This window comes from Cygnus atratus, chromosome 19 (assembly GCF_013377495.2).
Source record: "Cygnus atratus isolate AKBS03 ecotype Queensland, Australia chromosome 19, CAtr_DNAZoo_HiC_assembly, whole genome shotgun sequence".
Taxonomy (NCBI): Eukaryota; Metazoa; Chordata; class Aves; order Anseriformes; family Anatidae; genus Cygnus; species Cygnus atratus.
In genome coordinates, this window is record NC_066380.1 from 8401530 (window position 1) to 8429005 (window position 27476).

At 57.3% G+C, this 27476-nt stretch overlaps 1 protein-coding gene across 1 annotated transcript in view; it reads left to right on the forward strand.

Moving 5' to 3' along the window:
- The window catches only part of ASTN2 (astrotactin 2), a 338016-nt gene that overhangs the window by 189154 nt on the left and 121386 nt on the right, over positions 1-27476 (forward strand). The window contains 5 exon segments of the mRNA XM_050714656.1: positions 6167-6333; positions 8371-8559; positions 23624-23748; positions 23906-24010; positions 25651-25830. Coding sequence (XP_050570613.1) covers positions 6167-6333; positions 8371-8559; positions 23624-23748; positions 23906-24010; positions 25651-25830 — 766 coding nt within the window.

Here is a 27476-nt window from a genome sequence, read left to right on the forward strand (position 1 = left end):
TGCTCTCTTCCGCATCAAAATGATGGGCTGCTCCTTCGCTGCTGCAAAGCGGTGCAGAGAAATGGCTTAATTTAGGAGTGTAACCATTCCACAGAGCAATGGGATTAGAAAGGACGGAGCGGGCCAGGGCCTCTCCAGTCTCCTCCTTCCAGCACAAGTCATCCAGGGGCTTCCTGGGGACCGAGGGGAGCGGGGAGGTTCTGCAAAGTGAAGCAGGTGAAGCTGAGAACTGGTATGCTTTGGGGACGCTGGGTGTCTGGGAGCTTCAGCCCAAACCAAAAACCAGTGCAGAAATCCCCCATGCACAAACTCCAGAATATATCAGTTCAAAACATCTCCTTCCTACGAAGGAGGGGGAAATGTTTTGTTCCACCATTATCATCTGGAGCTTTATGTTATATATTACATTATCTCAGTGTACAGCCTGAAATAAAAACAAAATTAAGCAGTGGAAACTAAAACATTTTAACCTTGTCAAAATTAAATGCTTTCCTAATTTCCCAATGATTTTTGAGATGTAATTGATGAAATCCCATAAAGCACTTAAGCTTCATCAAATCTGCATTTTCCGACAGACAATTGTTCGTTGAAAAATAAAAACTCATCCGTCCCTGCCTTAAGAGGCACCTAGCTAATTATGCAGAGATGCACAACGCGCAGGGGAGGGAAGTGGGGAGGGAACGATTCTGTTCTAATCCCTTTAAAGTTTAGCTGGCTCCTTGAAGCAGAAGATTGCTACTTATGCATATTGTGGTTGGAAGCAGAAGCCCTCGGCGCTGTTGAGATGGAGGCACTGAGGTGAGCTGGCGCTCTCTGCCTGTGCTGGATAGAGGAAATTTAGGAGATAAAACCCCTTCTTCTCCTTCTTCTCTTGCTGTGGCATTCTTCAGAGGTCACCAGCTGGCAGCAGAGGGCTGCTGCCCAGCGGACTGGGATGCTTTGTGTGTCCTGATCACATCACACCCGGCTTGGGCCTTTGGCTTTGGTTGGGGTCACTGATTTTGGCATGTAGCTTTGTGCCCTGGGGACCAGGTAAGGCTGTGGTTCAATTTCTGGTCTTCCAGAACGGTTTTGGAGGTGCCAGGTTCGCACATGCGTATGGGAAAGGAAGCACCCTGATGGGCAGGAGCCGGCAGCGTGCCCCGAAATGGGCTGGCAGGGTGTTCTGGGGACACGCCGAGGAGCCTGAGCTGTCACAGCCTGTGTTGTGGGACCTGCAGGACAGATGGGTTTGATTTTCTGTGGCTACAATAATGATTGATGGTCTTGGAATGGAAAAGGAAACAGGGAGAAAAGAGTAGGAAGATAATGCCTGTGATTTCAGCAAACAGCTGTAATGTTGCCCTTCGGGAAGGATGCTGCCTGCGGTGGGGCTCTGGGGGCAGTGAGGACATCGCTGCCCAGGGAGGTGAGGAAGGGAGAGGACAGGGGCAGGCAGAGCCCCAGGGGTCTTTGGGTGCCAAGGGAGCGGAGGCAGAACAAGCCAAAGCTCTCTAAATCTATGTGTACAGGCACAAAGGAGTGTAAGGCGTCTGTATCATTTCTGAGCTCCAACAAGCAAATAAAACACACGCCAGTGCATAGCGTGGGGCTCATTAAAATGCTGGCACTTGCTGGTACCTCGGCGGTGCCTCGGGGTAATGGTTTTGTTTCACACTGGAGAGGTTCCTCAGCGCTGAGCAAGGATGTCTCTAACGAAGGTGGGTTCATTAGGGCCCTTTTACACGCAGCAGATGCTGGAGCAGCTCTCTTCCTCTGTCTGCCCGTCTGGCCAAGGAGGACTTGGTCCAATTGTGCTCTGACTACCTTAGCATGTCACAGAGGGACTGGGGGCTGTAAATCACGCTCCCCGTGGCTGAGGGCACCAGGATGCCATCGTGGGGCCAGGTCCTCGTGTCTGGCCACAACTGTGGGGTGTCCCATGGTGTCCCCAGCTCGTGCCGAGCCAGGCAGGAGAGGGAGCCTGTGTGGGAGAAGTCCCGGCTGTTGTCTCCGACAAAAAGGCTGCTGAAGTTGAGAAAACAGAGATGAATAACAAAAAAGGGCGGTTTACTCTCTACTGGAACACTTTATTAAATATTTTTATTTTTTTTTAATAACAGAGAAGAGGAGGGGAGCTGCGAGGGCTGCCAGGCATTGCCAGGGCAGAGCCGGCTCCTCTCGGCGAGGGGCTCGGTGTCGGTAATGAGGCTCCTGTTTTGTTTCCAGTGACCCCGCCACCCGTCTCGCTGCTAATGAGCTTTGCGAACAAGAAAGAAAAGGAAGGGCCTTTGCTCGCTAGCACAAACAGTGCAGGCAGATGTTTTCCTAAGAAATAATCTCGTACGGGTTACGGTGGATGCTTGCTTTCTTCCCCCTTGGAGAGGGGCTTCCTCCCATCGCGCCTGCCCTGACTTGGCTGGGGACGGTGGCAGTGGTCAGGGGCTTGGTGCACGGTCCTGGCAGGAGGTGACCACGCGGTGGCATGTGATGATGTCCTGTTGGGGTAACAGCGTGGGGCATGGGGATCCCGTTCGGTTTTACATGGCCTGGGGACACCCGAGCACGTGCAGGCAGGGCTCCTGCGCCCTCTGCCGCTCCGTGTCACCTCGGTGACTTCATTTAAAAGGGTAAAAAGCACGCTGCTCCGAAAACCAGGTAAAAATAGCGCGTTCTTATTCAGCATCTCCGCTCCCTGTGTGTGCTCAGAATCTGTTTTGCTGACTGCAGTGACAATAATCAGGACCTCGGGGCTCTGCCCTGCACGGACAAGGAGGAATAGCCGAAGTCCACCCGTGCACAGCAAAATGTGCACCGAGCTGCCATGGCTCTGCCTTCACAAACCTACTGACAGCAGCAGGGCTGCGGCTTTGTGGCTGTGAGTCTGCAGAATCTGTATCATCCGTGATAACGCACGAGAAGACAAGAAGCTTGGTTTTCTTTCCGATCCCATGAGCAATTTTCAGGGTGAGCCATCATCACAGAGAAACCAGTTCGTTCTTGTGGTTGGACCTGATGATCTCGAAGGTCTTTTCCAACCTAAACCATTTTATGATTCTTGTATTGCCCAAGTGGTTCTGCAGGACAGCGGAATTACATTGGGACGGTGATGTCTTCTCCATGGCTTTCCATGGCAGTGGCGAGCTGGACTCTCTCCCCACCTCCTCTTTCCTCTCTGCATCTCTCAAGCACCAAACCCAGTGCCCCGGCTGTGAGGTTCATGTCCTTGCTGGTCTGATCCCACAGTGGAGAATGGGCTGGGTGTTTTGGTGCCAGCATCACGAGCCCTGCTGACCCAACACAGAAATCCTTTGAGCACCAGGCCAGTGAGTGGTGGGATCCCTCTGCTCTCTTGACAAAACGGACAAATCCTGTTTTGGTGCGGGTGCCGGGGCCACATCGTGCCAGCTTCCCCGACGGAGCGAGGCAGGACGTGTCACCCGCCATTGCCCAGACAGAGTTATTGGCTGAGTTACTCATTGATTTTCTAATCATTTCCAGAAGCAGCCCCCCATCCTGTGTCACTGCCAAGGCAGATCACAAATTGAACCGCAGCTGAATTGATGTGGGATTGATTAAAGTTCTCAGTAATTATTGGTTCTCTGCTGCCCAAGCCAGACAAATCAATGTCAGCAATAACAGATATGGTCCTGTACCAAAGCCCAGAAAACACAGAGCAAGTGCTGGTTTTCTGAGTCCACCCGGGAGCCCAGCGCAACCCTCCAGCACAGCCGGGGAGGCCACGTTAGCACACGGCAGCTTTTTTCTGGGTAATTCCTGACTCTCTCAGCCTGTGGGCAAGAACATAGGGGCACCCAAATGGGCTTTACCTTTCCATGGGACATCCACATTGCAAATCCTCTGCTCCGACAGGGAGATCTGTAGTGAAGCTTTACCGTGCCAGCTAGTCTCTCCATCCACTTGTGCATCCCTGCGTTCTGCTAGAGCTGCCGATCCTGCAGGGAAGCACAGGCAAAAACCTGCAGCCCCCACGGCTGCCTCGTGCCTCCCCTGCCTTTTGTCCATTTGTTTTGCTCGCTGTCCTCGTCATCTTCTCCCCAAAGCTGGGGAGCTTCGTGCTGCAGCACAACAGCTGGCTGGAGGGCCAGGATGGGGCTGGATGCGGAGGTGCTTTCCTTTGCACACTTCGTGCTGAGCTATTTGCATGCCGTAATTAATGCGTATTAGGATGCATGATTGCAAACAGAAATGAAGCATGCTTCCTGGTGATTAAAAACCGAACTGGAGGGATATCCCGAGGGGTCACCTCGAGCAGAGCTGGGTAAAGCAGGGAGGGCCCTCAGTGACCCACTAACACAGTCCCAGGGAAGGAGCCATCATCTTCCTCTGCAGGCTGGGGGAGATGCTGAGCTCAGCATCTCCTCAGTGGCAGCTCAGGAGAGCTGCGGCTGGTCCCCGGGCTATTCTCCTGCAGCTCCTGTTGACTCCAGCTCCCATCGGCTCCCTCCAGCATCCTGGAGGGTGTCTCGGGAGGTCCAGCAGGGACTTGGGCAGAGCCCTGCTGGGACACGCCGGCCCTGGGAGCAGAGATGTGGCCGCAGAGCCGCGTGTCCTTGGGGAGATGTGTCTCTGCCCATCTGCGCAGCCCTTAATGTCCCACGGGGCCCACAGGCTGGGAGGAGACTGCGGTAGATAAGTATGATGTACACGGCGTCACAAACACACTTATCCCCGTCCTGTTTCCCAGGCAGCTCAGCAGTGAAAAGCACAGCTTGTTCCAAGTACCCCCCTTCATATTTATTCTGGTTACGCAGCCAGGCAGCTTCCTGCCCCCGTGCCTCCTGCTGCGGCGTGCCGAGGCCGTGCTGCTGCTTCCAGGGCTGCCTCTCAGGGCCCTGTCCCCTCGCCTTGCAGCGCCGTGCTGCCAGGCCCTTCGCTGCCGCATCCCCTGGCTACAAAGCCTCGTGCCTCTCCGCTTCCCCTCGCCCCTGCTTCCCACTGTACCGGTGCCTGCGAGGATGCTGCCGGTGCCCGTGAGGCCCGGCGAGCCTCGGAGCTGAGGGCTCGGGGCTGTGGGACGTCGGGGAAGGACACGGTGCACTGGGAGGTGGAGGGAACCTTCGCCAGGCTGGGCCAGGCCTCCCCGGAGCACTTCTCCGATGTCCCCTGTGGGCGTTTTGCTGCTTGGCAGCCGTGGGCCAGGCTCAGCAGCTGTCTGCTGCCGGCACCCTGCCTGTGACAGCAGGCGCAGGGTCCGGGGGCTCCTGAACTTTTATTACTATGTACAGCGTTCTGCTTGCACGGAAAATTGATTTTCTTTTTTAAGCACGAAGTATAGTGGTTTTATAACCTTTCTGCAGCTTGGCAGAGGCCATTTATAACCTGCCTTCATCGCTACCTGAACAAGCTCCAGTCTAACTCATCTTCAAGAAATTCCATAATGCATTTTTAATTGCGAGCTGTTCCTCAGCAAGATTTATTTATTTTTTCAAGGACTGGTCTTTTTGTTGTTGTTTGTGTGCGCGCATGTTTGGCGAAAAGGGATAAATAACGGGAAGAGAACAGAAGAGGGCTTTAGTCTGGGTGACAATTTATTGATGGCGTTTGCTGCCTGCTGGCTTTTATCTTTTGGGACAAGGAAAGCCAGCTGGGAAACTAAAATTAAAACCCAGAAGCAGATCCTTGTTTCTGTGAATCAGCACACTTCTTTCAACTGATGGAAAACGTTCCAAGTACTCGGGGCTGTGCTCCTGTCCTTCCCGGTCCTTCCCCCACCCCAGACCAGTCCTCGCCACAGCTGCGTTATCCCATGGGAGGCAGCGAGGTAATTTTGGAGATGATGCTGAGGCCACATTCGCTGGCTGGTGGGTATCAGTCACTGCCGTTCCCAAGCACTGAGGTGTTTTTTTGGGTTGCACAGGACTCCTCTGTGTCCCAGAGGAGCAGACAGTGAATGCAGGGGGTTTCTCCAGCACACTGCAGAGCAGGTCACCAGGCTTACCCCAGGCTGGCTCAAGGCTTCGTCCCGAGCCAGACAAAGGCAAGTCCAGCTGTGTAACTTCGCTGCCAGAGGGGCTCTGTCCTTCTCCAGAGTGAGGATGGGGATGCGGTTCTTCCCCCTCCTCGACCCCTCTGGCTCTTGGGTGGGTTGTGGGCAACCACACAGCTGTGGCCCCAGGGCCCGTGGGGACCCATGGTGACCTCGCCGTGTGCCCTCCTGTTGCAGTGCCCTGAGGACCTCCGCCCCATGAAGGACGGCACCGGCTGCTACGACTACTCCAAAGGCATCGACTGCTCGGATGGCTTCAACGGCGGCTGCGAGCAGCTCTGTCTGCAGCAGACCCTCCCTCTGCCCCACGACCCCTCGTCCAGCACCATCTTCATGTTCTGCGGGTGAGTCCCCTGCCACGCTTCCGTTTCTCCCATTCCCAGCTAAATAACCCCGTTCCCTTCCCCACCATCACCCACCACCATCCTGTGCCTCCCGTCCCCACACCATCGCGTCTCGCAGGCGAGCTGGGTGCCTAGCAGAGGGGCTCTTTGTGAAGCTGGCTTGCAGCAGGCACTTGGTTCGCCTACAGAAAAAAGCAAACACAAGTGCAAGAAGCTGGGTGAGCAGATGCACCCTCCTCATCTCCCCCACTGGGACCATGATGGTATGGTTCGATCTGTGACTCACCACGAATGTACCCCGAAATTGTACGTGGTGTGTTGGAGGGGGAAGGTGGAGGACTTGTTTTCTTTAAAAACTACTTCCCCCCACCCCTTGTGACTCTCTTAAAATAGAGCTTCATCCCTGATTTTGGCCGGGATCCTATAATCCTACACGGTTTAGCATTTGCTCTCAGGAAAATCTCCCCGGCTGCGGCGTGCCCTGGGAGGCGTGCGGTGATTGTTGGCTGCAGAAGCCGCCATCCGCCGCCTGCACCAGCCTCGTGCTGCCTCGTGCCAGCACTTCGCAGGAACCTCCCTCGGGGGAAGGATTAGGGGGAAGGAGGGCAGCAGGAGCCCGTCTGGGGAGGAACTGCCCCCGAGATGGTGCAGAAGCACGGAGGGGAGCGGGCGGGCATGCAGCTCCGAGGGGCGCCCGCCGGGTCCCAGCGCTGCAGGTGCAGCACAGAGCTCCCGCAGCAGTCCCCAGGGAGGAGCTGCCCATGTCAGAAAGCTGCTCGCTTTCTTTTCTCCGGTATTTTTTTCTTCCTCTGTATTATTGTTTAGCAGCACAGAGAGGCTGAGTCACCGAGAGAGAGCACGCTGCCTCCACCGTGCCTGCGAGGGGGTTGGAAATCCATATGGGCACAGCAATCTCTGCGGAGAGGGTCGGGAAGCCTGGGGACGTTGTGTGGTCTCCATCTGAGCCCGCACCAGGCATCAGCAGCAGGGTTGGGACTCCAGACGTCCGACTGAGAGGACAGAGAGTTTTTCCCTTGCTTTTTGTATAATCCCTTCTCAAGGCAGAGCTGCACGGGGGGAACAGGCAGAAGCACAACAGACAGGCGGGAGTTCCACTTGCAGTGGAAAATAGTGGTGGAGGGATGGGAGAGGGGCACAAGCCCAGGCAGCCGTGGGATTGAGGTTATCACAGCACTGCCACCGCAGAGGAAGGGACAGGCAGGGGACATGGAAGTTCCTCATTGACTGGGAGCTGCAGTGCCAAGGGAAAGGCAGAAGAAGGGGAGGAGGAGGAGGGGAGCAGCATGAGCAAACACAGATGCTGCCACTGATCTCTTTGGTGTCTGTAGCTGAATCACATCCCTGCTGCCTGCCTCAGTTTCCCTCTCTGTACGTGGAAGACAAGTGTCTGCCTTGCCCACAAAGTGCTTGAAAGCAGGACCGAGGAACAAAAGAGCAGCCGTGCTGGAGCTGCATCCTTGCAGGAGGGCAGTGATGTGACAGAAACGGGGAAGCAACTCCGGATTTCGCTTTGCTCTTGCCCGAGGAACATCAGAGCCCGCACCACAGCAGCATCAGGGCTGGGGCTGCCTGTAAGGACGGAGCAGATGAAGTGTGGTGGGCTCAGCTCTGCTCTGCGGCACGGGGGCGATTCCCAGGCACAAGGCTGCAGGCATTATGGGGTTGCCCTCCTGCTTCTGGGGAAGCCACTGTGGCTGTCAGTGGTCCCTGAGGCTGTCTGCGGGGCTGGAGCGCTGTGCTGGCTGTCCAGGAGTAGCCAGGATTAATGCCCAGCCCAGCACTCGCCCGCTGCAGCTCTCCCCAGCGTTGGCTCAGCACAGGACTGCTGGAGCTGGTTGTGTTTTAGTGTCCTCGGAAAGCCTGGGCCCCTGCAGAGCACAGCACCAAGCGGCACCATGGTGTCCCTGGCTGGGCTCAGCGCCCTGTCCCCCTGCTCATCCCACAGGGTTAGGGTTGGGGTTAGGGTTAGGGTTGTTAGGGTTAAGGTCCCTCTGACATGGCTCGTGGTGCTCACAGGTGCGTGGAGGAGTACAAGCTGGCCCCCGATGGCAAGTCCTGCCTCATGCTGTCCGACATCTGCGAAGGCCCCAAGTGCCTGAAGTCGGACGCCAAATTCAACGACACGCTCTTCGGGGAGATGCTGCACGGCTACAACAACAGGAGCCAGCACGTCAACCAGGGCCAGGTGTTCCAGATGACGTTCAGGTATGGCCCAGCTCCGCTCCTAGTTTCGGGCACGTCAGGGTGGGCAGACGGGACCAGCTCCAGCAGTGCAGAGACAGCAGCGCTGACACATTCCCTGCCAGACACGTGGGGAGGACAGCAGGGGGACACCAAGCCCGCGTGGGGTTTCTACTCGTTCATCCCTCCTGCAGGCAGCAGCGTAGGGCTCTCCTGTGGGGCTGGTGTCTGTCTCTGGCTGAGTGTCTAATTGTCTTTGATGGGCTTTTCCCTGCCTCGTTGTCCCGTCTCTTCCTGAACGCTGCTGTCTTCCATCTCCACATCTTGCCATGAGTTCCGCCGTTCGATCACCTGTAGCATGAAAAAGAATTTTCCTTTGAATGTTTTCAACCTGTGCGAGCAAATTTTATTCCGTGCCCGAGTCATAGCACCGGGAGAAGCTGTGGCTGTGGGTAATAAGAAATAGCGTTAGCAGAGTGAGGTGGCTAAATCTGACACAAGCCCAGGCAGCAGCACATCGCGGGGCGTTCGCAGGCTGCGTCCTGGATGTGTCGGGAGAGCGGAGGGGGGAGAGCAGCTCTGAGCTGCCCATGGCTTTGCCTCTTGGTGCTCGCAGAGCAGAGCTTGCTTAATCACTGAATGCAGGGCTGGAGAATTAGCTGATTTATCTATTTTTCGTCAGCTCTACTGAATGCAGCCACATTTTGTTCGGGTGCAAACCAAGGCGGGCCTATGAATTTCATAGCACCTGTGCTGATGGGTGTCAGGAGAGGCCCCAGCGAGGACCCTTACCCCAAATTCCGCCCAGGCACAACTCTTTCTTGCACAGCACCTGCAATGCACAGAGGTTTTTTTTTTTTTTCCCTTTTCAGGCACTGAGACCTCACTGCTGTGCTTTTATCTGAGTTGCGGGTGCCCATCAACTCTGGCCACGCTGGTTTTCTGGGCTCTTTTTCCCCAGCAGAGTGTGAAAGTCTTCCTAGCTATGAATTCACACTGAACTCTGTCCTTTTGCTCTGGGGATGGCAGATGAATTACGGGCTCCACCAGCACAAAGGCATGCAGAAAGCAGCAGCCAGCAGAGTGCTCGGAGCCAACAGATCCACAGCCTTTGCTGGAAGTGAGAATTGACAGCATGCAAAGGCAATTTTTTCCAGTAGGCTCCTCTCTGCCTTCTCTCCCTCCCATGCTGCAAGCATCTGTGGTCCTTCCGAGCGGAGCCAGGGCTGCAGAGCTGACATTTTCCATGAGCTGGGAGGCTGAGCACGTCCGAGGGCTCCCCAAACTCCCACCATGTAGCTTGATGGTGATGGGGGCTCTGCCAGAGAGGGGCTGTGCGGTGGGAGCCGGGTCCTCAGCATGGCGAACGGGGCTTTTGTTGCCTGGCATCATCTGGGGGCTGCTGCTGGCTGTAACAGATGTGGAGGCAGGAGAAAACAGCTCTGAACCACGAGCAACCTGCAAAATGACCCCAGAAGAGCAGGCTGGAGGGGGATGGCTCCAGCAGTGCCGGGTGGCGACGAGAAGGGCTCCCCGCGTCCTCCCCACAGCCCCGTGTGCCGGAGGGTTCGGCGGCAGGAGCACCATTACATCATCTGCTAACAAGGGAAGAGAAGGAGGTTAATGGAGAAGAAATTATTAACTAAAAGATGTAATTTGCCTCTGATTTTCATAGATATTCAAGAACCTCTCTGAGCATTAAGACACCAGCTGTTAGAGAAGCCCTTAATTTGGTGCATTTGAAACATAGCAGGAAGCTGCCTAATACCAGGGATTAAAAGCCTGTTTCTGCAAAGTAGGAGCAAGAACCTGCTATCAGAACAAGGGGCTGAGTATTTTAGAGGGATTTATAACCACTGGGATCCTTTAGCTATGCAGATGTGACAGTCCCTTGAATGGTGTCTGCTTCCCATGTTGCCGCATCTTCAGTGTCTTTAATAAATAGGATATTCTCGATCCGCCAGGCATGCCAGCATGGGGCTGGGAGGAAGCCTTTGTGCTGCTAACAGCGGTGTCTCTCACACGCTGTCCTGGGCAACGCCTAGCAGTTACAGCAGTATTTCCATCCCATCGGGGCTGGGTGGGCCCTTTCTCACCCAACAGCCTGCGGTGCCGATGACCCCTGACGGCCGCAGCATGGGGATGGGGCTGGCGGAGCACCGGTGGCTTTATTTTGCCCAGCTGGCTCCAAAGGATGGGTTTGGCACCTTTAGGACACAGCAGGTATGGTGCTTGGTGAGGCTGTGAAGTGGGGGGGCCACTCAGATTTGTCTGTTCCTGCTGGTGTGTGCTGTAGGTGCCCCGTACCGACGCACCGTGGCGTGACACACCGTGCTGTGACCTGCAGTCCGTCCCTGCCCGCCTGTCCCTTTGTGCTGGTGCCAAGCAGCTCTGTCTACAGCCTTCTGGGTACTGAGGTGGCTTGGTAGCTGTTAATTAGCCCTGTGGTGGTTGCGTTGCTCAGCCGACCTGCTGGAGAAGCCAGTGTCAAGGTTTCTTCTTGGAGGAGTCCTCCATACTGCTGCTGCTGTTGCTGTTTTCTTGCAAGCACGTAGAGCAAAGCTATTCCCCCTCGGTACCTTCTCCTGGGACAACCAGGCTGCCCTGGGGTGGGGACGGGAGCTCCTGCCCCTGCCTGGGGACAGCCGTGCGGGGCGGTGGGGAAGGGGATCTGCTGCACGGATCCGCCCGCACAGCCTTGCCTCTCGGTGCCTTGGTTCTGACGCCTCCAGCACCTCCCTCCCCTGCTCGGGGCTTTATTTCAGGTCGTGGATGCTGACTGCACGGGGGGGCTGCCAGCAGCACCTTCGGTGCGGCGATGGAGCAGGAGCCGTGCCCCATTAGCGCCGCTCACCCCTTCCCCTGGAGCTCTCCTGTTCGGCTCCGCGCTCATGCAGAGCCGCCCGCTTTTACTGGGTGCCTCTTTTTTTTTTTTTTTTTTTTTTAATTCTCTTTGGCAAAGTGCCCTGAAATATTAATAACTAAATGGGATCGGAGCTGATCTATTCCAGTCACACCTCTGGGTTTAGCCGGGAGGCTCAGCACTGGATCCAGCTTGCTAAAGACTAGATTAGAGCTATTTTCCCCCACTGCCTCGCGGTGGGGCAGAGCCCAGGCTCCACGGTGCCCAAATCACCGGGGGATTATTTTCCAAATGGGTTGTTTGTTAGCTCCTTATCTGTTTTGTGCCATCTCTTTGCCATGAGGGAATAGAGATTTTTTGTTTAAGTGCTGTTTGCGGTTTCAGCCTGTTGCTTTTATGCCATTAATATGTAGAAAACCCAAATTACTACCCGTGGAGCCAGCTTTACTCGATAGCTTATTACCGCACGGTGCATGGGATGCCGGAGCCCACGCGACTCGCGCGGCAGAGCCCTCCTGGGGCCTCTCGCTGCAGCTCTCCCTGCAAAACGGGGGAGCCCAAGCCCCCACCCCAAGCAGGGATGCAGTGAAGCCAGGGGCTTTCTGGGTGTTGGGGAAATAAGTGGCCGAAACGGCTGCAGGGAGGAGCAGGGTGCGTGGCTGGTGGCTGAGCGGGGAGAGGGTTTGTGTCCGTGCTCCGTTGCTACTTGGCGCTCGGTGCAAGACAAAAAAAAAGCTGAGCTCCAAGTGTTTTCACATCTCCATAGCCAGGGAGGCTGGCTCTGGAGGATGCAGGGCTGCTGTGCTGTGCTGTGCCAAGCTGTGCCATGCTAAGCACCCTCCTGCAGCTCCATCCCTCTGCCAATCAGTCCTTGTAGCCTCCCAGAGCCCTGCCTGGAGCACAGGGCTGCTGCTTCCCCGCTTTGGGGAAGAGAAAGCATGGACCTGTGTCCTACCACAGAACATCCCGAGCTGGAAGGGACCCAAGGGGCTTGCGGGGGGTGCTGAGCCGGGTGCTGCGGGGTAAGGGGCGCCTGCACCCGAGTGCTGCAGGCAGGCAGCCGGCGGTGCTGCCGAGCGCTGCTGACGCTGTCAGGCGGCGCGCCGGGTCGCTGAACCGAACTGGGGAATTGTCATAATATTGATGGGGAGTTTGGCAAGTTAATTTTAAATCTGTCACTCCTTCCCCTCGCCGCTTCTCAGCCCTTAATAAACCAGCACCGCGACGGCGGGGCGTGCTGACAGCTCAGAGCTGGGCTATGGGTCCCCCCCTTGCGCCCCGCTGCCCGCCCAGCACCCAGTGCCCCCCCGTGCCCCATCTGTGGGTGCTGTGGGACCAGGGTGGGTGCTGGGTGGGCACAGTGGCACAGCCAGGCAGGGGCTTTGCTGGTGCCAGCCCCGGCCAGGCCGTCCCGCTGCCCCTGCAGCATCACTAACGGTAAGTCTCTAACTAGTTAAATTAATACTATTGATTTTTTTCCCCCTCCAAGTGCAGAAGTTATAATTGTGCTGTTTATTATTCCTGTGCCAGCGAGCTCTGCGCCAGCCAGTACCCAAACGCCTTGTTTACCTATTACCCTTCAGGCCGGGATAACGGATAGATCTCTTTTCCAGTGGCTGCCTTCCATTTCATTCCTCTTTTTATTATTTGTTGCTGCAATTCTATTACCTGTTCACAACTCTGAAGCCTCAGCCATGCTGGTTGGAAGCAATGATGGCTTTTCAAGCCAGGCTAATGCCTCGGGCCCCGGTCCTAAGGAGCAGAACCACGCTGTGCCGGCCGGAGCGGGTAAGGGGGCTTTAGGGTTTTAGCAGCTTTGCGGGGCTGTGGTGGGACGCAGGGCTCTGGTCTTTCCCCCACTGCCCGCTCCCAGCTGCCTGCAGAGCTGCGGTGCCTGGTGCAGGAGCATCCCTGCTTGTCACACACGGTGGCATTGCCACCCCTGTCGGGTTGTCACCGAACCATTTTTCCTCCCTCCCATGTTTTCCTGCTCTCAGCCTCTCGGGGACATCCTGGCTGCTTTCTCGTGTCTGTCCATCCCTTTTCAGAGCGTGTAATGGTTGCACATAGGCACACGCCACGTGTTCTGAGTGCACCCGCGCCGGCCAGGCTAAGCATTGAGGTTTTGTCAAGTCCAGGATATAAATGACTAATGCAATTAGCACAGCACCCCGTCAGTTAGCTTACTATTGCATCCTGCGTGCAGCAGCCCTGCTCCATTTCAAAGTTAGCATCCCACAGAGAAGGAGAACAGATTGTGCTGCTTTGAGCTGCTATTTCCAGCAGCCCGCAGCCGCGTGCCTTTGCACTGTATTGTTAGCATTTCTCCATTCTTGTAGCAAAACAAAAGCAGAACGATATCCTAAAGACAACGCGGGGGTCTGGGCAGAAAAGATGGTTTAAAAAATACCGATAGAGATGGTGGTGGTAGATGTATTTTCAGTACAGGAGGTTTTCAGGTTTGTTCTGTACCCGGTGCAGATAGGACTGGAGGAACAGGACAGCTCATCGCGGTGAGCGTGGGCACGGCCGTCACAGCCTCCTCCTGCTGTCACGTCCCTGCTCCGGATGTGCCCCTGAGCTGCTTCGTTTCCTTCCAGCCTGTGCCAGCAGCAGGTCAGCCCAGCGCAGAGTCCAGCTTGAGCCCGTGCTTGGGCCGGCGGCGGAGCCGCTGCTCCCACCCCGCGCCCCTGCTCCACGCTCCCCCCGGCCCTGGCAGCGCGTTCGTGTCTGCGCAGCTGTTTGTATTCTCTGCAGCTGATGAAAATATTCATTATCTTGTTAGCTGCCGCGGCGCAGGAAGTTCGGATTTGCATTTCCACAGCTAATCACGCAGCACAAACAGAGCCTGGCACCCAGCAGCAGTAATTGGGCAGAGCCGCGCGGCACCCACGCGGGGAGCCCCCCCTCTGCCGTGCCCCTGGGAGCAGCACCGGGGCCTCCGACAGCTCCGGGAGCAGGAGGAGGAGGAAGGCAGCAGGTGTAGGGCTGGGGCTGTACGTGTTGGTGGGGTGGGCGATGGTGAGGGTGAGCATTGGCAGGGTGACCCAGACTCGGAAGGGAGAGCAGGTGGGAGGGTCGTGGCCACCAGCACGTGGGGCTGGGGACTTCCTGTGGGGATCCGTGGATGCTGGGCCCTTGGGGGGGCTGGTCTGGCACCTCTGGGGACAGCCCTGTTCCCCCATGAAGCTGCTGGGCCAATGTGATGGGGTTAAGTGAGGTGTTCAGAGCCCGTGCTGTGTGAAAAGTTCGTGGCCACAGCCTGCTCACGAGCCCCGAGGGAGGAAAAGATCCAAGATTGGAGAGAAGGGGAACAAGCCCATACAGCGGGGAAACAGACACGGGGCACTGCTGCCCTCCGGGGCCTGGCAGCAGCACGGTGATGTGCTCTGTCCCCTCCCTGTCACCGCTGCCTCCCCAGTGCTGGCACCACCAAGCCCGGCTTGGCCTTCCTGAGCGCCAGAGCACCCGGGAGGTCCCGCGCACGGGGCCGCGGGGAGCAGTCCTCGGGACGGACTCGCTGACCCGTACGGCTTCCCCATCCCTGACTTTTATAGTGCTAATTATAGCCGGTGTTATTGCGCGGTTAATCTGTGTTATTAAAAGATGTGGTGGAAATTGGTTTTATAATAATAACAGCTCAGATTGATAAAGTACCGTGCGTCCCAGGGGGTCCTCGCCAGCTTTACGGCCTTAGAGCGGTGCACAGGCTTGCGGAGGGGAATTGCTTCTCCCTTTCCCCTGCTCCAGCACAGGGTGCAGCCCCTCCTGGGCACGGGGCAGCCACACAAGGGTCAGGGAGCAGCGAGGGCTCTGCAGCCACCTGGGACAGCTGAAAGCAAGGGTTGTGTCCAGCTGGAAAGAGGGAAGGGACTGGGTTGGGAGGCTTTGAGGCAGCGACCTGCAACCATCCAGCTTTGAGGTGTGATAGCCGGGGTTCCCAGCATGCTGCAAGTGCCTCCTTGGCGGCCACCAGCAGCACAAGCCGTGGTTTTGTGCTCTGCAAAACTCGTCTCAGAGCAGGCTTCTGCTTGCACCATGGACACTGCTCTGCGGTACCTTGGGGACCGGGCTGGTGCCAGCTCATCACTGCTCTTCCTTGGTAGTGCCAGAGCTTGTCACCGAAGCTTCGCCCTCCGAGGACTGAATCAGCTTGACACTGCCTTAGCCATGCGAGTTCTTGCTCCAGGCGATGGAGTCAGGAGCAGGCGCCAGCACGGGGGTACCTGAGCGCTGCACGGCCTCGCCAGCTGCCGAGCCGTACCGCTGCTAGCAGCAGGTCTTGGGCGCAGCCCTCGGTGCAGTAGGAAATCATGTCTTGTCTCTTCCCCATCCTAAGGAATCTCCCCACAGATAGAGGATTTGCCATTCCTTGTGTTTCTCTTGGCTGTGTAAACCCGAAGGCAGGTGGGCAGCAGGGACCCAGCACCGCCCGCCTTCCTCCCTTGCCTCCGGCGATGCTCGTGCGTGCGCGCAGAGTTTCCCACGGGCTGTTGGGTTCGATAACAATTTCCTTGCGATGGAGGCTCCGGGCATTTGTGCCAGCTCATTTCCCCCAGCGCAGGCTGAAGGAGCCGTGTGGCTGACGGAGCGCCAGGTGCATGCAGAGCAGCAGAAAGCGGAGCCTCCGTGCTGCTGCCCCAGCTTTTGGGGACCGCGCCGCTCGCCAGCTGCAGCTTTACCAGAGGGCAGCAGGCGAACATCTGGAAGGTGTGATGGCACTGTCACTTGTCGTTAGGCGGCCCCGCAGCCCACGTGCAATGGCACACAGCTCTGCAGGGAGCTGGGAGGAGGGAAGCAAAGCGAAAGATGCTCCTGGAGCCCAGCGCAGGGCTTCGTTCTCGGAGGTCGAGGGGGGTAAGGTGGCTGCAGGTGCCCTCACCCCGCCCCAACGCGACACACACGTCGTTTCGTGGCTTCCATAATTAACTTCACACGCAGAAACCTCCCTTTGCAGATGTGGTAGCAAATTTCAGCTAATTAACCATATGGTCTCGGCTGCCTGGCGGAGCAGGGGAGATGTCGCTTACGGCCGCGTCCTGCGCCCTGCCCTGCCCGGGGGTTGCCCTCACCTTCCCCCCGCATCACTGGAGCCCCCCAGGCTCTGATGGGGCACCCCACAGGGATGGGCACCCATGGGACCCCCCCAGCATGGTCCAGCCCCACACGTGGAGGCTGGCACAGCTGGAACCTGCGCCGGCACATGGCAGGCGCTGCACGGAGGGGATGCGGGTGCGATAGCGGCGTTGAAATGCCTTTGTCAGGGTGCTGCCAGCATATGAAATGTGCAGTGATATTACAGCCCTGCCACCGCCTGTGGCTGTTTTTCCTCTGCTTCTAATGACTAATAGAGAGAAGACAAAACAATTTCTATTAGTTTCTCCCACGCCGCAGTGGGTTTCTTATTTTCCAAACCTCATTAGGGTTTGTAATACCGCAGCGGTAGTCGAGAGCAGTCCGAGTCACCCTAGGGCGAAGGAAGAGCCGAGGAGATATGATGTGTTGCCCAGCCTCAGCACTGCTCCTGGCTCGCTTCCAGGGTCTCCTCGGATTCCTTTCCAAACTCCGACGCCTTATCTCCATCTTAAAGGTTAATGATGACACTTAGGAGAAAAAAACGCTTAAGATTCCCAATTGTTAAGAGCACGGATGCCTGTGCTGGGCAGAGAGCTGGGTCTGCGTCTACGTCGGGAAGGCGAATGCTGTTTGAAAGGCAGTGCTTGTGCTTCCCAGCGGGCTGTAGGAGTGTGGGGCTGCCTGGCAGAGCTGCTGGGCAAGGGGCTGCCAGGGGTGTGTGTGGAGAGGCCACGGGCTTCGGGTGGCTGTTTTTGGCAGCTGTGCCCAAATCCCGCAGGGGTCAGCCACACGTCGGGCACCAGCCTCGCGCCGGTTCCTTGGGAAGTCCCAGCGTGCAGCCCTGCCTCCTCTGAAGTCAGTGGGAGTTTTGTTATTTGTTGCCTCATTACAAATAAGCCTAATGAAACTGGCAGGCATGGAGCTGCTTGAGCAACGCTCTGGAAATGATTGCAAACAGCACCCAAAACCAGCCGCGGGAGGGGACCCGCAGCCTTGGCTCGGCTCAGCGCCCAGCTCGTGGTGCAGAGAGGAGCCCGGCCTGGCTCAGAGCTGCTCGGACACAGAAACCCATCCCGGCTCGCTCCACGGGGGCTCCCTGAGCTGCCCCAGGACGTCCGTCTGTCCGTCTGCATGGCACCTTCCCACCCAACTCGTTACAAAGCTGGAACTCGCTGAGCTGATGGAAGCCGACAGGGTCAGCCCCGGCGGCTGTCAGCGATGCTGATCTAATGGGGGAAGGCACCTCGAGCAGCAGCGACACGGAGCAAGACACGGATCCTCCTGGCAGGCACTAAGCAGCTCCAGCCCTTTGCGAACGGGCTGATGCCTCGTTAGCCACACCAGTTATTGGACATCTCCAGGACCTTCCCGTCGAGCAAGGGTGGCACGAAACCGATGTGGCCTGGCCCTGGCACCGGCTGCAGGCAGCGGTGGAGCTGCTGCTGGGCAGAGCAACAGGCAAGCAAGGTCCAGGTCTCCGCTCTCTTCCCTTTCTCCAGCCAGGGATGAGTCCACTTTTCATCTCCACCTTCTCACTCATACACTTATTTTTTTCTTGGACTTTTCTTGAAACCTCTTGCAGGAAATCACCTCTGAGCATAGGTTAAGCATCAAAAATTTCAGTCCCAAAGGGAATAATCTGTATATTTGCAAAGTTGTGAAAAATAAGAGCTTTTGCATGGAATTCCTCTTGCAGCCCTGACTCCGTAATGAAGGCATAAATCCAGCTTTGTATACCTGAGCCCTGCCTGCTCCATAGGCACGAGGCGTTGCTGTGGGAACCGCAACTTTCCGAATTTGTTTCCACTCCGCTCTCTGTTTCAGCACATTCCCAACAGGCACTCCAGAGGTAGAAAGATCCACAGCCTACCGCAGGATCTCCCCCACAGGACAGGCGGTTTAGTGGAATAAATAAATAGCTGCATAATGGGGAGAGAAGGGAAAGGGGAGAGTGGGTGGAGGGGGGGATAACAGGGCGGGTGTGAGGAGGTGTTGGTTGCTGGTGGAGGTGCTGGTGCTGCCCTGCGCGGCGGGCTCTGGGGCTGTGCACGGGGGATTTGCGGTTTTGGAAGCGGAGCTGCTGCTGGGTGCAGGGGCAGAGCCGGGGAGCTCGGCTGCGTGCCGGGTGCTGCCAGGTGTGCTCCTGCTGCGCCTCCCGGGCAGGGGGACAGGCACTGGGTGGCTTTCTCTTGCCTTTCCCCTGGAGCTGAGGGTAATGTGAGTGTCTGGCCAATTTTGCATCTTCAGTTTTGTTGTTTCTGCTGGTCAGACCATGTGCTGTTGGCAAACCTCTTGCAGCAGCACATCACCCTCACCTGCCACCCCCAGGCTGGCCGTGATGCAGAGGGGGATCTCCTGTCCCATCGCTTCCTGCTTCCCCAGCTCCCTTCCCCCAGCAGATTCCTGCATGTTTCCTTGAGAAACAGCTTCAGGAGAGGATGCATTCAGGTCGAAGTCCATGTCGAGATGTCCTTTGCCGGCTGTCACCATCATCGTGCTGTGTCCAGATCCCCTTGTGCCCACCCTCAGTCCCTGCCAGTCTCCGTCCCCAGAGGATTTCAGGGCTGGTCTGGGGGCTCAGTCCGAGGGGACGCTCCAAGGCAGGGCACGGCACCGAGCCCCAAGCGCACGGCACGTGCCGGACATCGTGCCCTAGGACGAGGAGCACGGTTCGTGCCCACCATCAGCTGAAGATGCTCTGCGGCCCCAGCGCTGAGGTGATTTACGTCCCTGGAACACCTCAATTTAAATGCTAATTCTCCCTGATCTGAGGGGTGAAGCAGCTGGTGATTATTGTCAGGCCGTTTACTGCACACCGGGGAGGTGGCAGGGAGGGATGGCAGTGCCAGGGACAGGTCTTCTCCACGGTGCCAGCACCGAGCAGCCGATGGAGGGCTGGGGACAACGGCTGTGGCCGTGCTGTGCCACCCCATGAGTCTGTCCTCGCTCCCCCAGCCCCGCCTGGCCATGCACTGCCGCAAGCGCCACGGTGAGCACCAAAAGTTTGGGAGCTGGAGGGGACCCCAGGACCTGGCAAAACCTCCTCGGTCTCCTCTGCATCCCTCCTCATCACACAGCAGGGGACCTGCTAGCGTTAATGACATGTGGAGTAAATTTGGCTACTTGGCAAGGTTCGTGTTCAGCCCTTATAATTCACCCGTGCCTGAGGTCAGGGAGACGTGTGGGGACATCTGCGGTGTGCTTGCTTTTCCCAAAGTGGCTGTGGAAACAGGACACCCTCGTTTCTGTCTCCCAGTGACTCTAGATGATATTTTTTGCAAATTCAAGTGAAAAAGAAGGAGCTATTTCTGAACATCCCCACCGCAAGCTGGGCTCTTGTGAACTTACAGCCACCCCAACAAAAAAAAACTTCACTGAAGGGAATTTGGGTCAAAAGCTGGCATTAGGCAACCTCAGATCCATTGTCCCCAAGCCACTGCAGGTCAGAAAGAGGCAAGATTAATAAATTATTCTTGCTGGGGAAGGCGTCCTGGCTGGCTTACATAGCAGAGCTCTGCAGAAAGCGCAATCCTCGCATAGTCACTTTGCTGAGCATAACCACCCTGGATGATAATGTGATTAACATTTGTAGCTGTGCCGGCTCAGATAAGGGTAATTAAATCTCACGCTTCAGGGCATCAGCTAATCACTTGCGGGGTCATTTTTTATTTTTTTTTACCCCTTCATGAATATATTTGCCCGGCTGCCGCGATGCGCTGTGAGCATCCGCTGCCAGCTGCGGGCAGAGGCAGAAGCTGGGCTCTGGCTTTCACGTGGCTGCTGCGGGACGTGGTGGCTGTGGCCCCATCCAGGACACCCAGGGTGCTCTGGCTGCTCCCAAATATCTGTGTCAGCACCGCCTGCTCCCCAGGGCACCTTTTGCTCCGGGACCCCATGGGATGCCACCACTCCTCCTGGAGGTTCCCCACCCGCTGCGTGGTGCGGTGGTAGCACTGCAGGGACGCAGCCCCACGCTCTGCCTCTCCGTGGATTTATTGCGTGACCTTGGGGTGTTATTTAAGGTCAGAAGTCCCCAGAATCTGTACTGCTTGTATCAAGTTTCTAAAGGGCAGGAGGACATTGGCATGGTGAGCTTTTGCTGCCTGAGCTCTGCCCTCGGTCCTCTGATGTTTTTCAGCATCGAGACCCATTTATCTGGCAGTCCACTCACCCTGAGGCGGGGAAGTGCTCCGGTCTAGCTAGTGGGGGGGGGGGTTGGGGAAAGAAGGGAGAAACATTTCCTTCTGCAATGACTCAGTGTCTGTAAAGCACCCCAGGAGCCTTGCATATCCCTCTGGGTGTGCTGGGAAGCAGGAGTTAACTCAGCGTGCATCGCTTGCAGGTAGCGGCATGCTATCTGCCAGCTGCGCGAGAGGCAGGGGGGTGCCGGAGGGCAGGGAAAGAGGCAGGGGAGGATGTTGCAGGGCTATCAGCTGCTGAAAGTTTGCTGTTTCTTCCCCTGATCCCACTGTTACAAACTTGGCCCCACGGCTGGTAGGAACCACAAGGTGCCTCCTGCAAACCACGGGGGTGCCCGAGCCCCTCAGGTGCTCCCACACCCGCACGGAGGTGCCGGGGCTGTTGCATTCCCCCTGCTTCCTCCGCCCCTCACCTGTGTTTCTGCTCAGAGCCAGGAGCCTGCTGCCTTTGCTCAGTGCTTCCAACGAGCGCAAAAGCCTGGCAGAAACTCTTTTTTGTGCGTTGATGGTGACCGGTGCTGAGCCGCAGGGTTATTAATAAGGAGAGGAGAAAGAGGAGCTGCAGCCCTCTGCCGGCTGCGGGTTCACAGCACACTGCCCAGCACGCCGTGGCTGGGAGCAGTGATTTTGGTGTCCCTGCTCTCAGCCTTCCCCAGCACAGCGCGGGTTTGCAAGGCGGCCCCATCCCAGCAGCTCGGCGATGCTGGTGCCCACGCACCGCTGCGGTCAGCCCCGGGGCGCGCCCACGGGGGTGGCACGGAGCAGGATGCGTGCGGCTGGCGGTGGGAAGGGAACGGCGCTGAGCTGCTCCCCGAGAGGTGCGGGTTTGGCGTGGGGGAGGGAGGAGGCGCAGGAAGGGCTCGGTAGCAAACACATGCCATTGCACTGCTCCTGCTTCCGACACCGCTGCGGGCGTGTGCACGCACCCGTCTGGGCACACAGGCCCTCCTTGGCTTGGCCCTTGTTTTTCCCCAACCTTTTGGCTGCCGAGCAGTTAAAGCAAGCGGCACCACAGCCGGCAGCTCTGCAGAGCAGGGCTTTTTGGTAAATACCTTTCTGTAGAGGCGTCAGCGGAGACCAGCAGCCGTGCATACAGATCGCCCCTGCACCTCACTCCTCCGGCTGCTTCCCTTGTCTGCACAGGCCCCGGACCTGTCCCCACCACCTCCTTTGTCACCCGACGCGGGCCTCAGTGTCCCCAGCGTCCGCATCCTCACCGTGCACCCCATCCTGGCCCCCTCGCAGGCAGGATACAGAGCCAGGCACACCCCTGGTGCTCTCATCCCCCGGTGCAGGGCATGGGGCTGGCCCCTGTCCCATCGGGACGGTCCCCGTGCCCCGGGTGGCAGCGGGTCTCGGTGCTGGGTGAGCCACATCCTGCATTTCGCACCTTGCCTTGCCTGGTAGCTCTGGGGCAAAGCAGCGGAGATGCCGACATGCCCACGTGCTCCTTCCCACGTTCCCTAACGATTTCCCTGATGTTGCAGCTCGTGCCCACAAGCACCCAGCCAGCCCCGGGCTGCGGGCTGGCAGTAATTGCAGTCACCCATTTGCAGTGCTAAGGCAGCAAAAGGCTTAGAACAGCAAATCACCGCCCCGTCGCTGGGGATCCCGCCTGTGATCAGTGGGAGATTTGTCAGCCTGCGTGTGAGCGAGAGGTTTTTCCCCGCAGACAAATAAAACACTTTTTCTCTGGCAGAGTCTAAAGCGAAGCTCCTGAGATGCGGTCAGGTGCCGGAGGCTTTGAGACGCGGTGCAGGGAGCATCCCCGGGGCTGGCTGCAGGGAGCTGCAGCCCCCTGCTCTCCCCCCGCCATCCTTACACCTTGCACCAGCCGCATCCTGACCCCGGAGCAGAGGCAGGGACCCGGGGAGGTGCTGCAGCAGCATCTCATCACGCTGACACCCTTGGAGGTGGCCGTGTCCCTGCTCAGGAGATGCTCTCGGGATGATGGAGCATTTCTGGCCGCGTGGGGACGAGCTGCAGGAGGGGGGAAAATGGGGCGGGTGGGGGCTAGCTACGGGAATGGGGGAAAATGGTGTGGGTAAGGGCAAAATTCAGAGCTGGTCGGGGGAAATCTGCCCGGAGAAATGCAGCCAGGTCAGGCGATGCCAGCCTGAGGGCTGCAGCCTCCCGCAGCTCCCAGGGCTGACCTGGTTTTGCAGGAACCTCCCCTTTTCAGCTCAGAAACCCTTTTGTTGTGGCTCCAGGAGGACGCGCAGCCTCCTGGCCTATATTTTGGCTCAGAGATCAATATTGAACACCCCGCTTCGTGTTCCCGGCGCAGGCGTGGGGCGTTTTGCTTGCTGGGGGAGGTTTGTCTCCCAGCCCCGTCTGCTCACCGTTTCAAATAATTTCTCCGGCATCATTGTTCTAGAAACAATTCATTAGGGGCCTATTATACAATGTTATACCTGCCAAGGTTAGAAAAGATCCCATACACGTGGTGAAATTGCAGCGTGAGCTGCACGCTTCAGCTTTTTCTGGCATTTGTCTGTAAATGTGCATTTTTCTCCCCGCTCACCCCGGGGCAGAGCTATGCCCGTGGCACTCCTTGGTGACGTCCCCAGCCTGGCAAGACGCTGCACGTGGTGGGAAGCGGGCAAATTAGGGCTGTAGGATACTTTTCTCTCCCCTCGATGCTGCCTGCCAGCCCTACTGTGGCACGCTTTGAAAATCCAGGCCAGAAGCAGCAGACGGGTCCCCAGGCTGGCAGTGTTTCTGCTGGAAAGCAGAGAGACAACGGAGCCGCAGCCCCGGGGAGCTCATTAAGCATCACCCAGGCTGCTTGAAGATGGGGCAGAGAAAAAAATAAAACAACGCATCCCTCGCCAGGTCTGCTCCCAGGAACCCACCTGGAGACGTCCCCGGCTGGCCCCGGAGCAGCTCAGCCCCGCCGCCCAGCCTCAGCCCGCGTCCGTGCTTTGCAGTTGTGTTTTTGTCTCTGCAGGGAGAACAACTTCATCAAGGACTTCCCGCAGCTGGCCGACGGCCTCCTGGTCATCCCGCTGCCCGTGGAGGAGCAGTGCCGCGGCGTCCTCTCCGAGCCCCTGCCCGACCTCCAGCTCCTCACTGGTACGGGCACCCTGGGTGCATCGGCACCCCCGGCATCTCAGGGGCCGTCGCAGCACCAGTCCTGCCTGCAGAAATAGCACGTGGGCTCTGCGAGCCTGCCCCGGGCGGGCAAAACAGCCAAAAATACGGGGTCTGAACGCCGGCTGTTCCTTTGCAGGAGACATCAAGTACGACGAGGCAATGGGCTACCCCATGGTGCAGCACTGGCGCGTCCGGAGCAACCTGTACCGGGTGAAGCTCAGCTCCATCACCCTCTCTGCAGGTGAGGTTTCTGCCAGCATGGAGATGGCACGTCTGCACGGGCTTCTCATGCAAAGCATCTCACTGGTGTTTTCCATCTCCAGGCTCTGCTCAGGCAGTAACTAATGCTCCCAGTGCTGCTGCAGAGGCAGGCAGAGACATTTAGAAATACAGAATCATTTGCACTGGAAAAAACCTTCACAACCACCAAGTCATCAGCCTGACCTACCGAGTCCCATCCCTAAACCATGTCCCTAAGTGCCACGTCCACGTGTCTCTTAAATACCTCCGGGGGTGGGGACGTCCCTGTGCAGCAGGTTTTGTTGCTTGCACGAGCTCCTGATTACAGGGGGGAAACTGAGGCAGGGAGCGGTGCCACTTGGTTGGGCAGAGGCTGGAGTCGGAGCCAGGACAAGCTGGTGAGCAGCACGATGGGAGGGATTCGTGTGATGCACAGTGTGTGCATGGATGCACGTGTGTATGACAAGCAGCAAATTTGTGAAAAGTGTGGTTTCAAAAGGACCCAAGCTGTAGATGCAGGTCATATAACGCAGGCAGCGTCAGGTGAAGAAGGGGCAGGCGGGATGATCCTGCAAATGCCAAAACATTTCACTTTCACATTTTTATAACTACACATTTTGGTTCAGAAATGCTGAAATGTTTTGTAGTGACCTGAAATGTTTTGCCTTTTCATTTCAAAACAGCATCTTTTATTTAAAAATCAACCTATTTTTGAAGGGAAAAAAACAGAAAGAAATAGAAAAAGATTTAGCAGAGAGCAGCCACACAGCCCCAGAATGAAGCAACCTGCTTGGAGCTGAACAAAATCTTTGGGGTCAGCCCCGAATTAATTCTTCCAGCTTTTTCCTTCCACCAACCTTCTCCTTCGATCAGCCAGCCGGCCAGCCATGCAGATAACCCCATTAGGGTGACAGATGTGACGTATTTTCTTGCAGTGTGTTTTCAGTGTCACCAACAAAACAAAGCGATGATATTGGCCCACTCCAGCCGGCGTCACAGCGCGGTGACTCCGTGATCTGTGCTCCCTGTAGCGCAGTGAGGGTGCACAGCACCGTCCCTGACAGCAGCCCCAGCCACCTGCACAGGCTCTGCAGGACGCTGCTCGAAGCATCGCCCAACCTGCCTTGGTGCAGAGCGGCCAGAGCCCGGCCCCATGCGTCCCCCTAGGCTGTCCCCAGCTTTTGTAACCACAGCCAGGGGTTGTGCAGGGGATTTACGCAGGGGATGGTCTGTGGTGCCATCTGTAATCAATTCATCCTTGCACCAAGACATTGCTGGCTGTGGTTGCTGCAAAGCAAAGGCCCAGCACGTCCTGTGGGGAACGCACTGCCCAACGTCCCCGCTTCCTGCAGGACAGCCTGGGATTGTGGAGGGTCCATGCTTGTGTGTGCACACATGCGTTCACATGTGCATCCTTGGAAATTTGCTTGAGAATTCTCTCAGGGAGAGGAATCACTGAGGGATGGCAGGGCCGCAGCACAGGGGAAGCAGCAGGTTGTGGATTGCAAGAGCAGAGGCAAAAAAGAGAGGCAAGGGGGGGGAACCGCGCTTTGCGCCCCCGCAGGGGTCTGTGCGTCCCCCGGGGCTGCGGCTGCCTGCCCTGCCTGGCCCACCTGCCCATAGCGTGCTTCGCTCCCACAGGCTTCGCAAACATCCTGAAGATCCTGACCAAGGACAGCAGCCGGGAGGAGCTGCTCTCCTTCATCCAGCAGTTCGGCTCCCACTACATCGCGGAGGCGCTGTACGGCTCCGAGTTCAGCTGCACCATCCACTTCCCCAGCAAGAAGGTGCAGCAGCAGCTCTGGCTCCAGTACCAGAAAGGTGAGGAGGGCAGAGCCCTAAACGCCGGTTGTTTTTATTCCTATTTTCTGTCAGTCAGCCCCTATCCCTTGTCCCTACCCTCGCTGTCTGGTTCCCAGCCCTGCCGCCGTGCCCCAAGCCCGGGGTGCTCCGGGTGGGTTTATGGAGATGGGACGTAATTGAGCTGTCGCAGAATGGCTTCGTTTTATTGCTTGTGACAATGACGGTCTTTAAGGAAGTGTATTAAATCAATAGCAGACTCATTGTGCTACACTATAAATAACGAGACACATCATTAAACAGGGCAATAAACTTCAGGACTTTGAAGTAATACAATTAGGTTATGTTTATAAAAACTCCCTTATCGCCGTCGCCTTCCATTTGCCAATTCATCTCCCTCCTCCGGGGAGCTCGGGATATTCCCTTGGCCCGACATCTTTCTGTTGGAAATGTCTGCGGTGTTTCTGGCGGGGTTAGGGCACGTTGCAGGACTCGGGAGGCTGTGAAGGCGCTTCCATCCTGCCCCGTGTGCGCTGCCGACAGCAGCTCCTCCACTGCCGTCAGCAGAGGAGCCCACCCGCCCCCGCTGCCCCTTCCCCTTCGCCTCCATCTTCCCAGCACAGCTATTCCTGTAGGCATGTGTGTAACACCCCTCACTCATTTATTTGGGTTTTAAGTTGTGATAAATGAAGTTTGCCAGAGCGCTGCCCCTGTTTAACAGGAGGAAGCGGCGCGGAGGTGAGTTGTGTGCGTACACGCGGTGTTACGAGGCGTTCGGACACCAATCTCCTGCGAGCCCTTTGTGGATGTGTCTGTGGGGTGCAGGCCTGGAGCAGCTCCTGGTCCCAACCCCGGGGGTGACGGGATCGATGAGGGCCGCCCGTTCTGTGCCCACATCCTCCGGCACCGCCGCTGCTCTGTGGTGCTGGGGCCACACTGTGACCGGTGGTGCCACCCAGCCCTGCTGCGAGATGTCCCCAGTTCCTCAGCCCCCGCAGCCGGATCCCTGGCTCTGGTGAGGGTCCTGGATCCCTGAGGTCCCACGGGGATTTTGTACATCACACACAGCCAGAAGCGTTTTATTTCTGGCTGTGCTGCGTTATTTGGGCGCTGGGTGCCGGCTCCCACCCTATTCTTGGTGCGTGGCTCCATCATAGAGCAGGGTTTGGCAGATGGCAGGCTTGGCGAGGTTGAGGTAGGTTGGTTGGTGCTGCTGAGGAACAAGAACCGTAATGAGCTCTCGGATGGCCTGAAATGCTCCTGGAAACAGGTTGAGGATGCTCAGGGCTCTTGTGGCTGCCGGGGAGGCCGGCTCTGTGGGTGGAGGAGGGCACCATGGGGAGCCCAGGGCTCTCTCCTGGAGAAACCACCGTGAAGAGGCAGAGCTTGCGTTTATGATAGACAGATTTTATTCCCAGCATCTCCGCTGATTTACCCTCATTTTAGCAGTGACATGAGGAGGATCTGAACAAATAGCCCCAGCTAGACAGCTCCGGATGCCTTCTCGACTTGGAAACAGCTCTGGCCCGGCAGACTCCCTGCGGCTCCTTCCAGAAGCGCTCTGAGTGCACGCATGCATCATCCCCAATAAACACAGCAGCAGGGCCAGGATAACCGCGGTTTGTTAGCAAGCAAAGCAGACCAGGAGAGGGGGAGACGAGCATGTC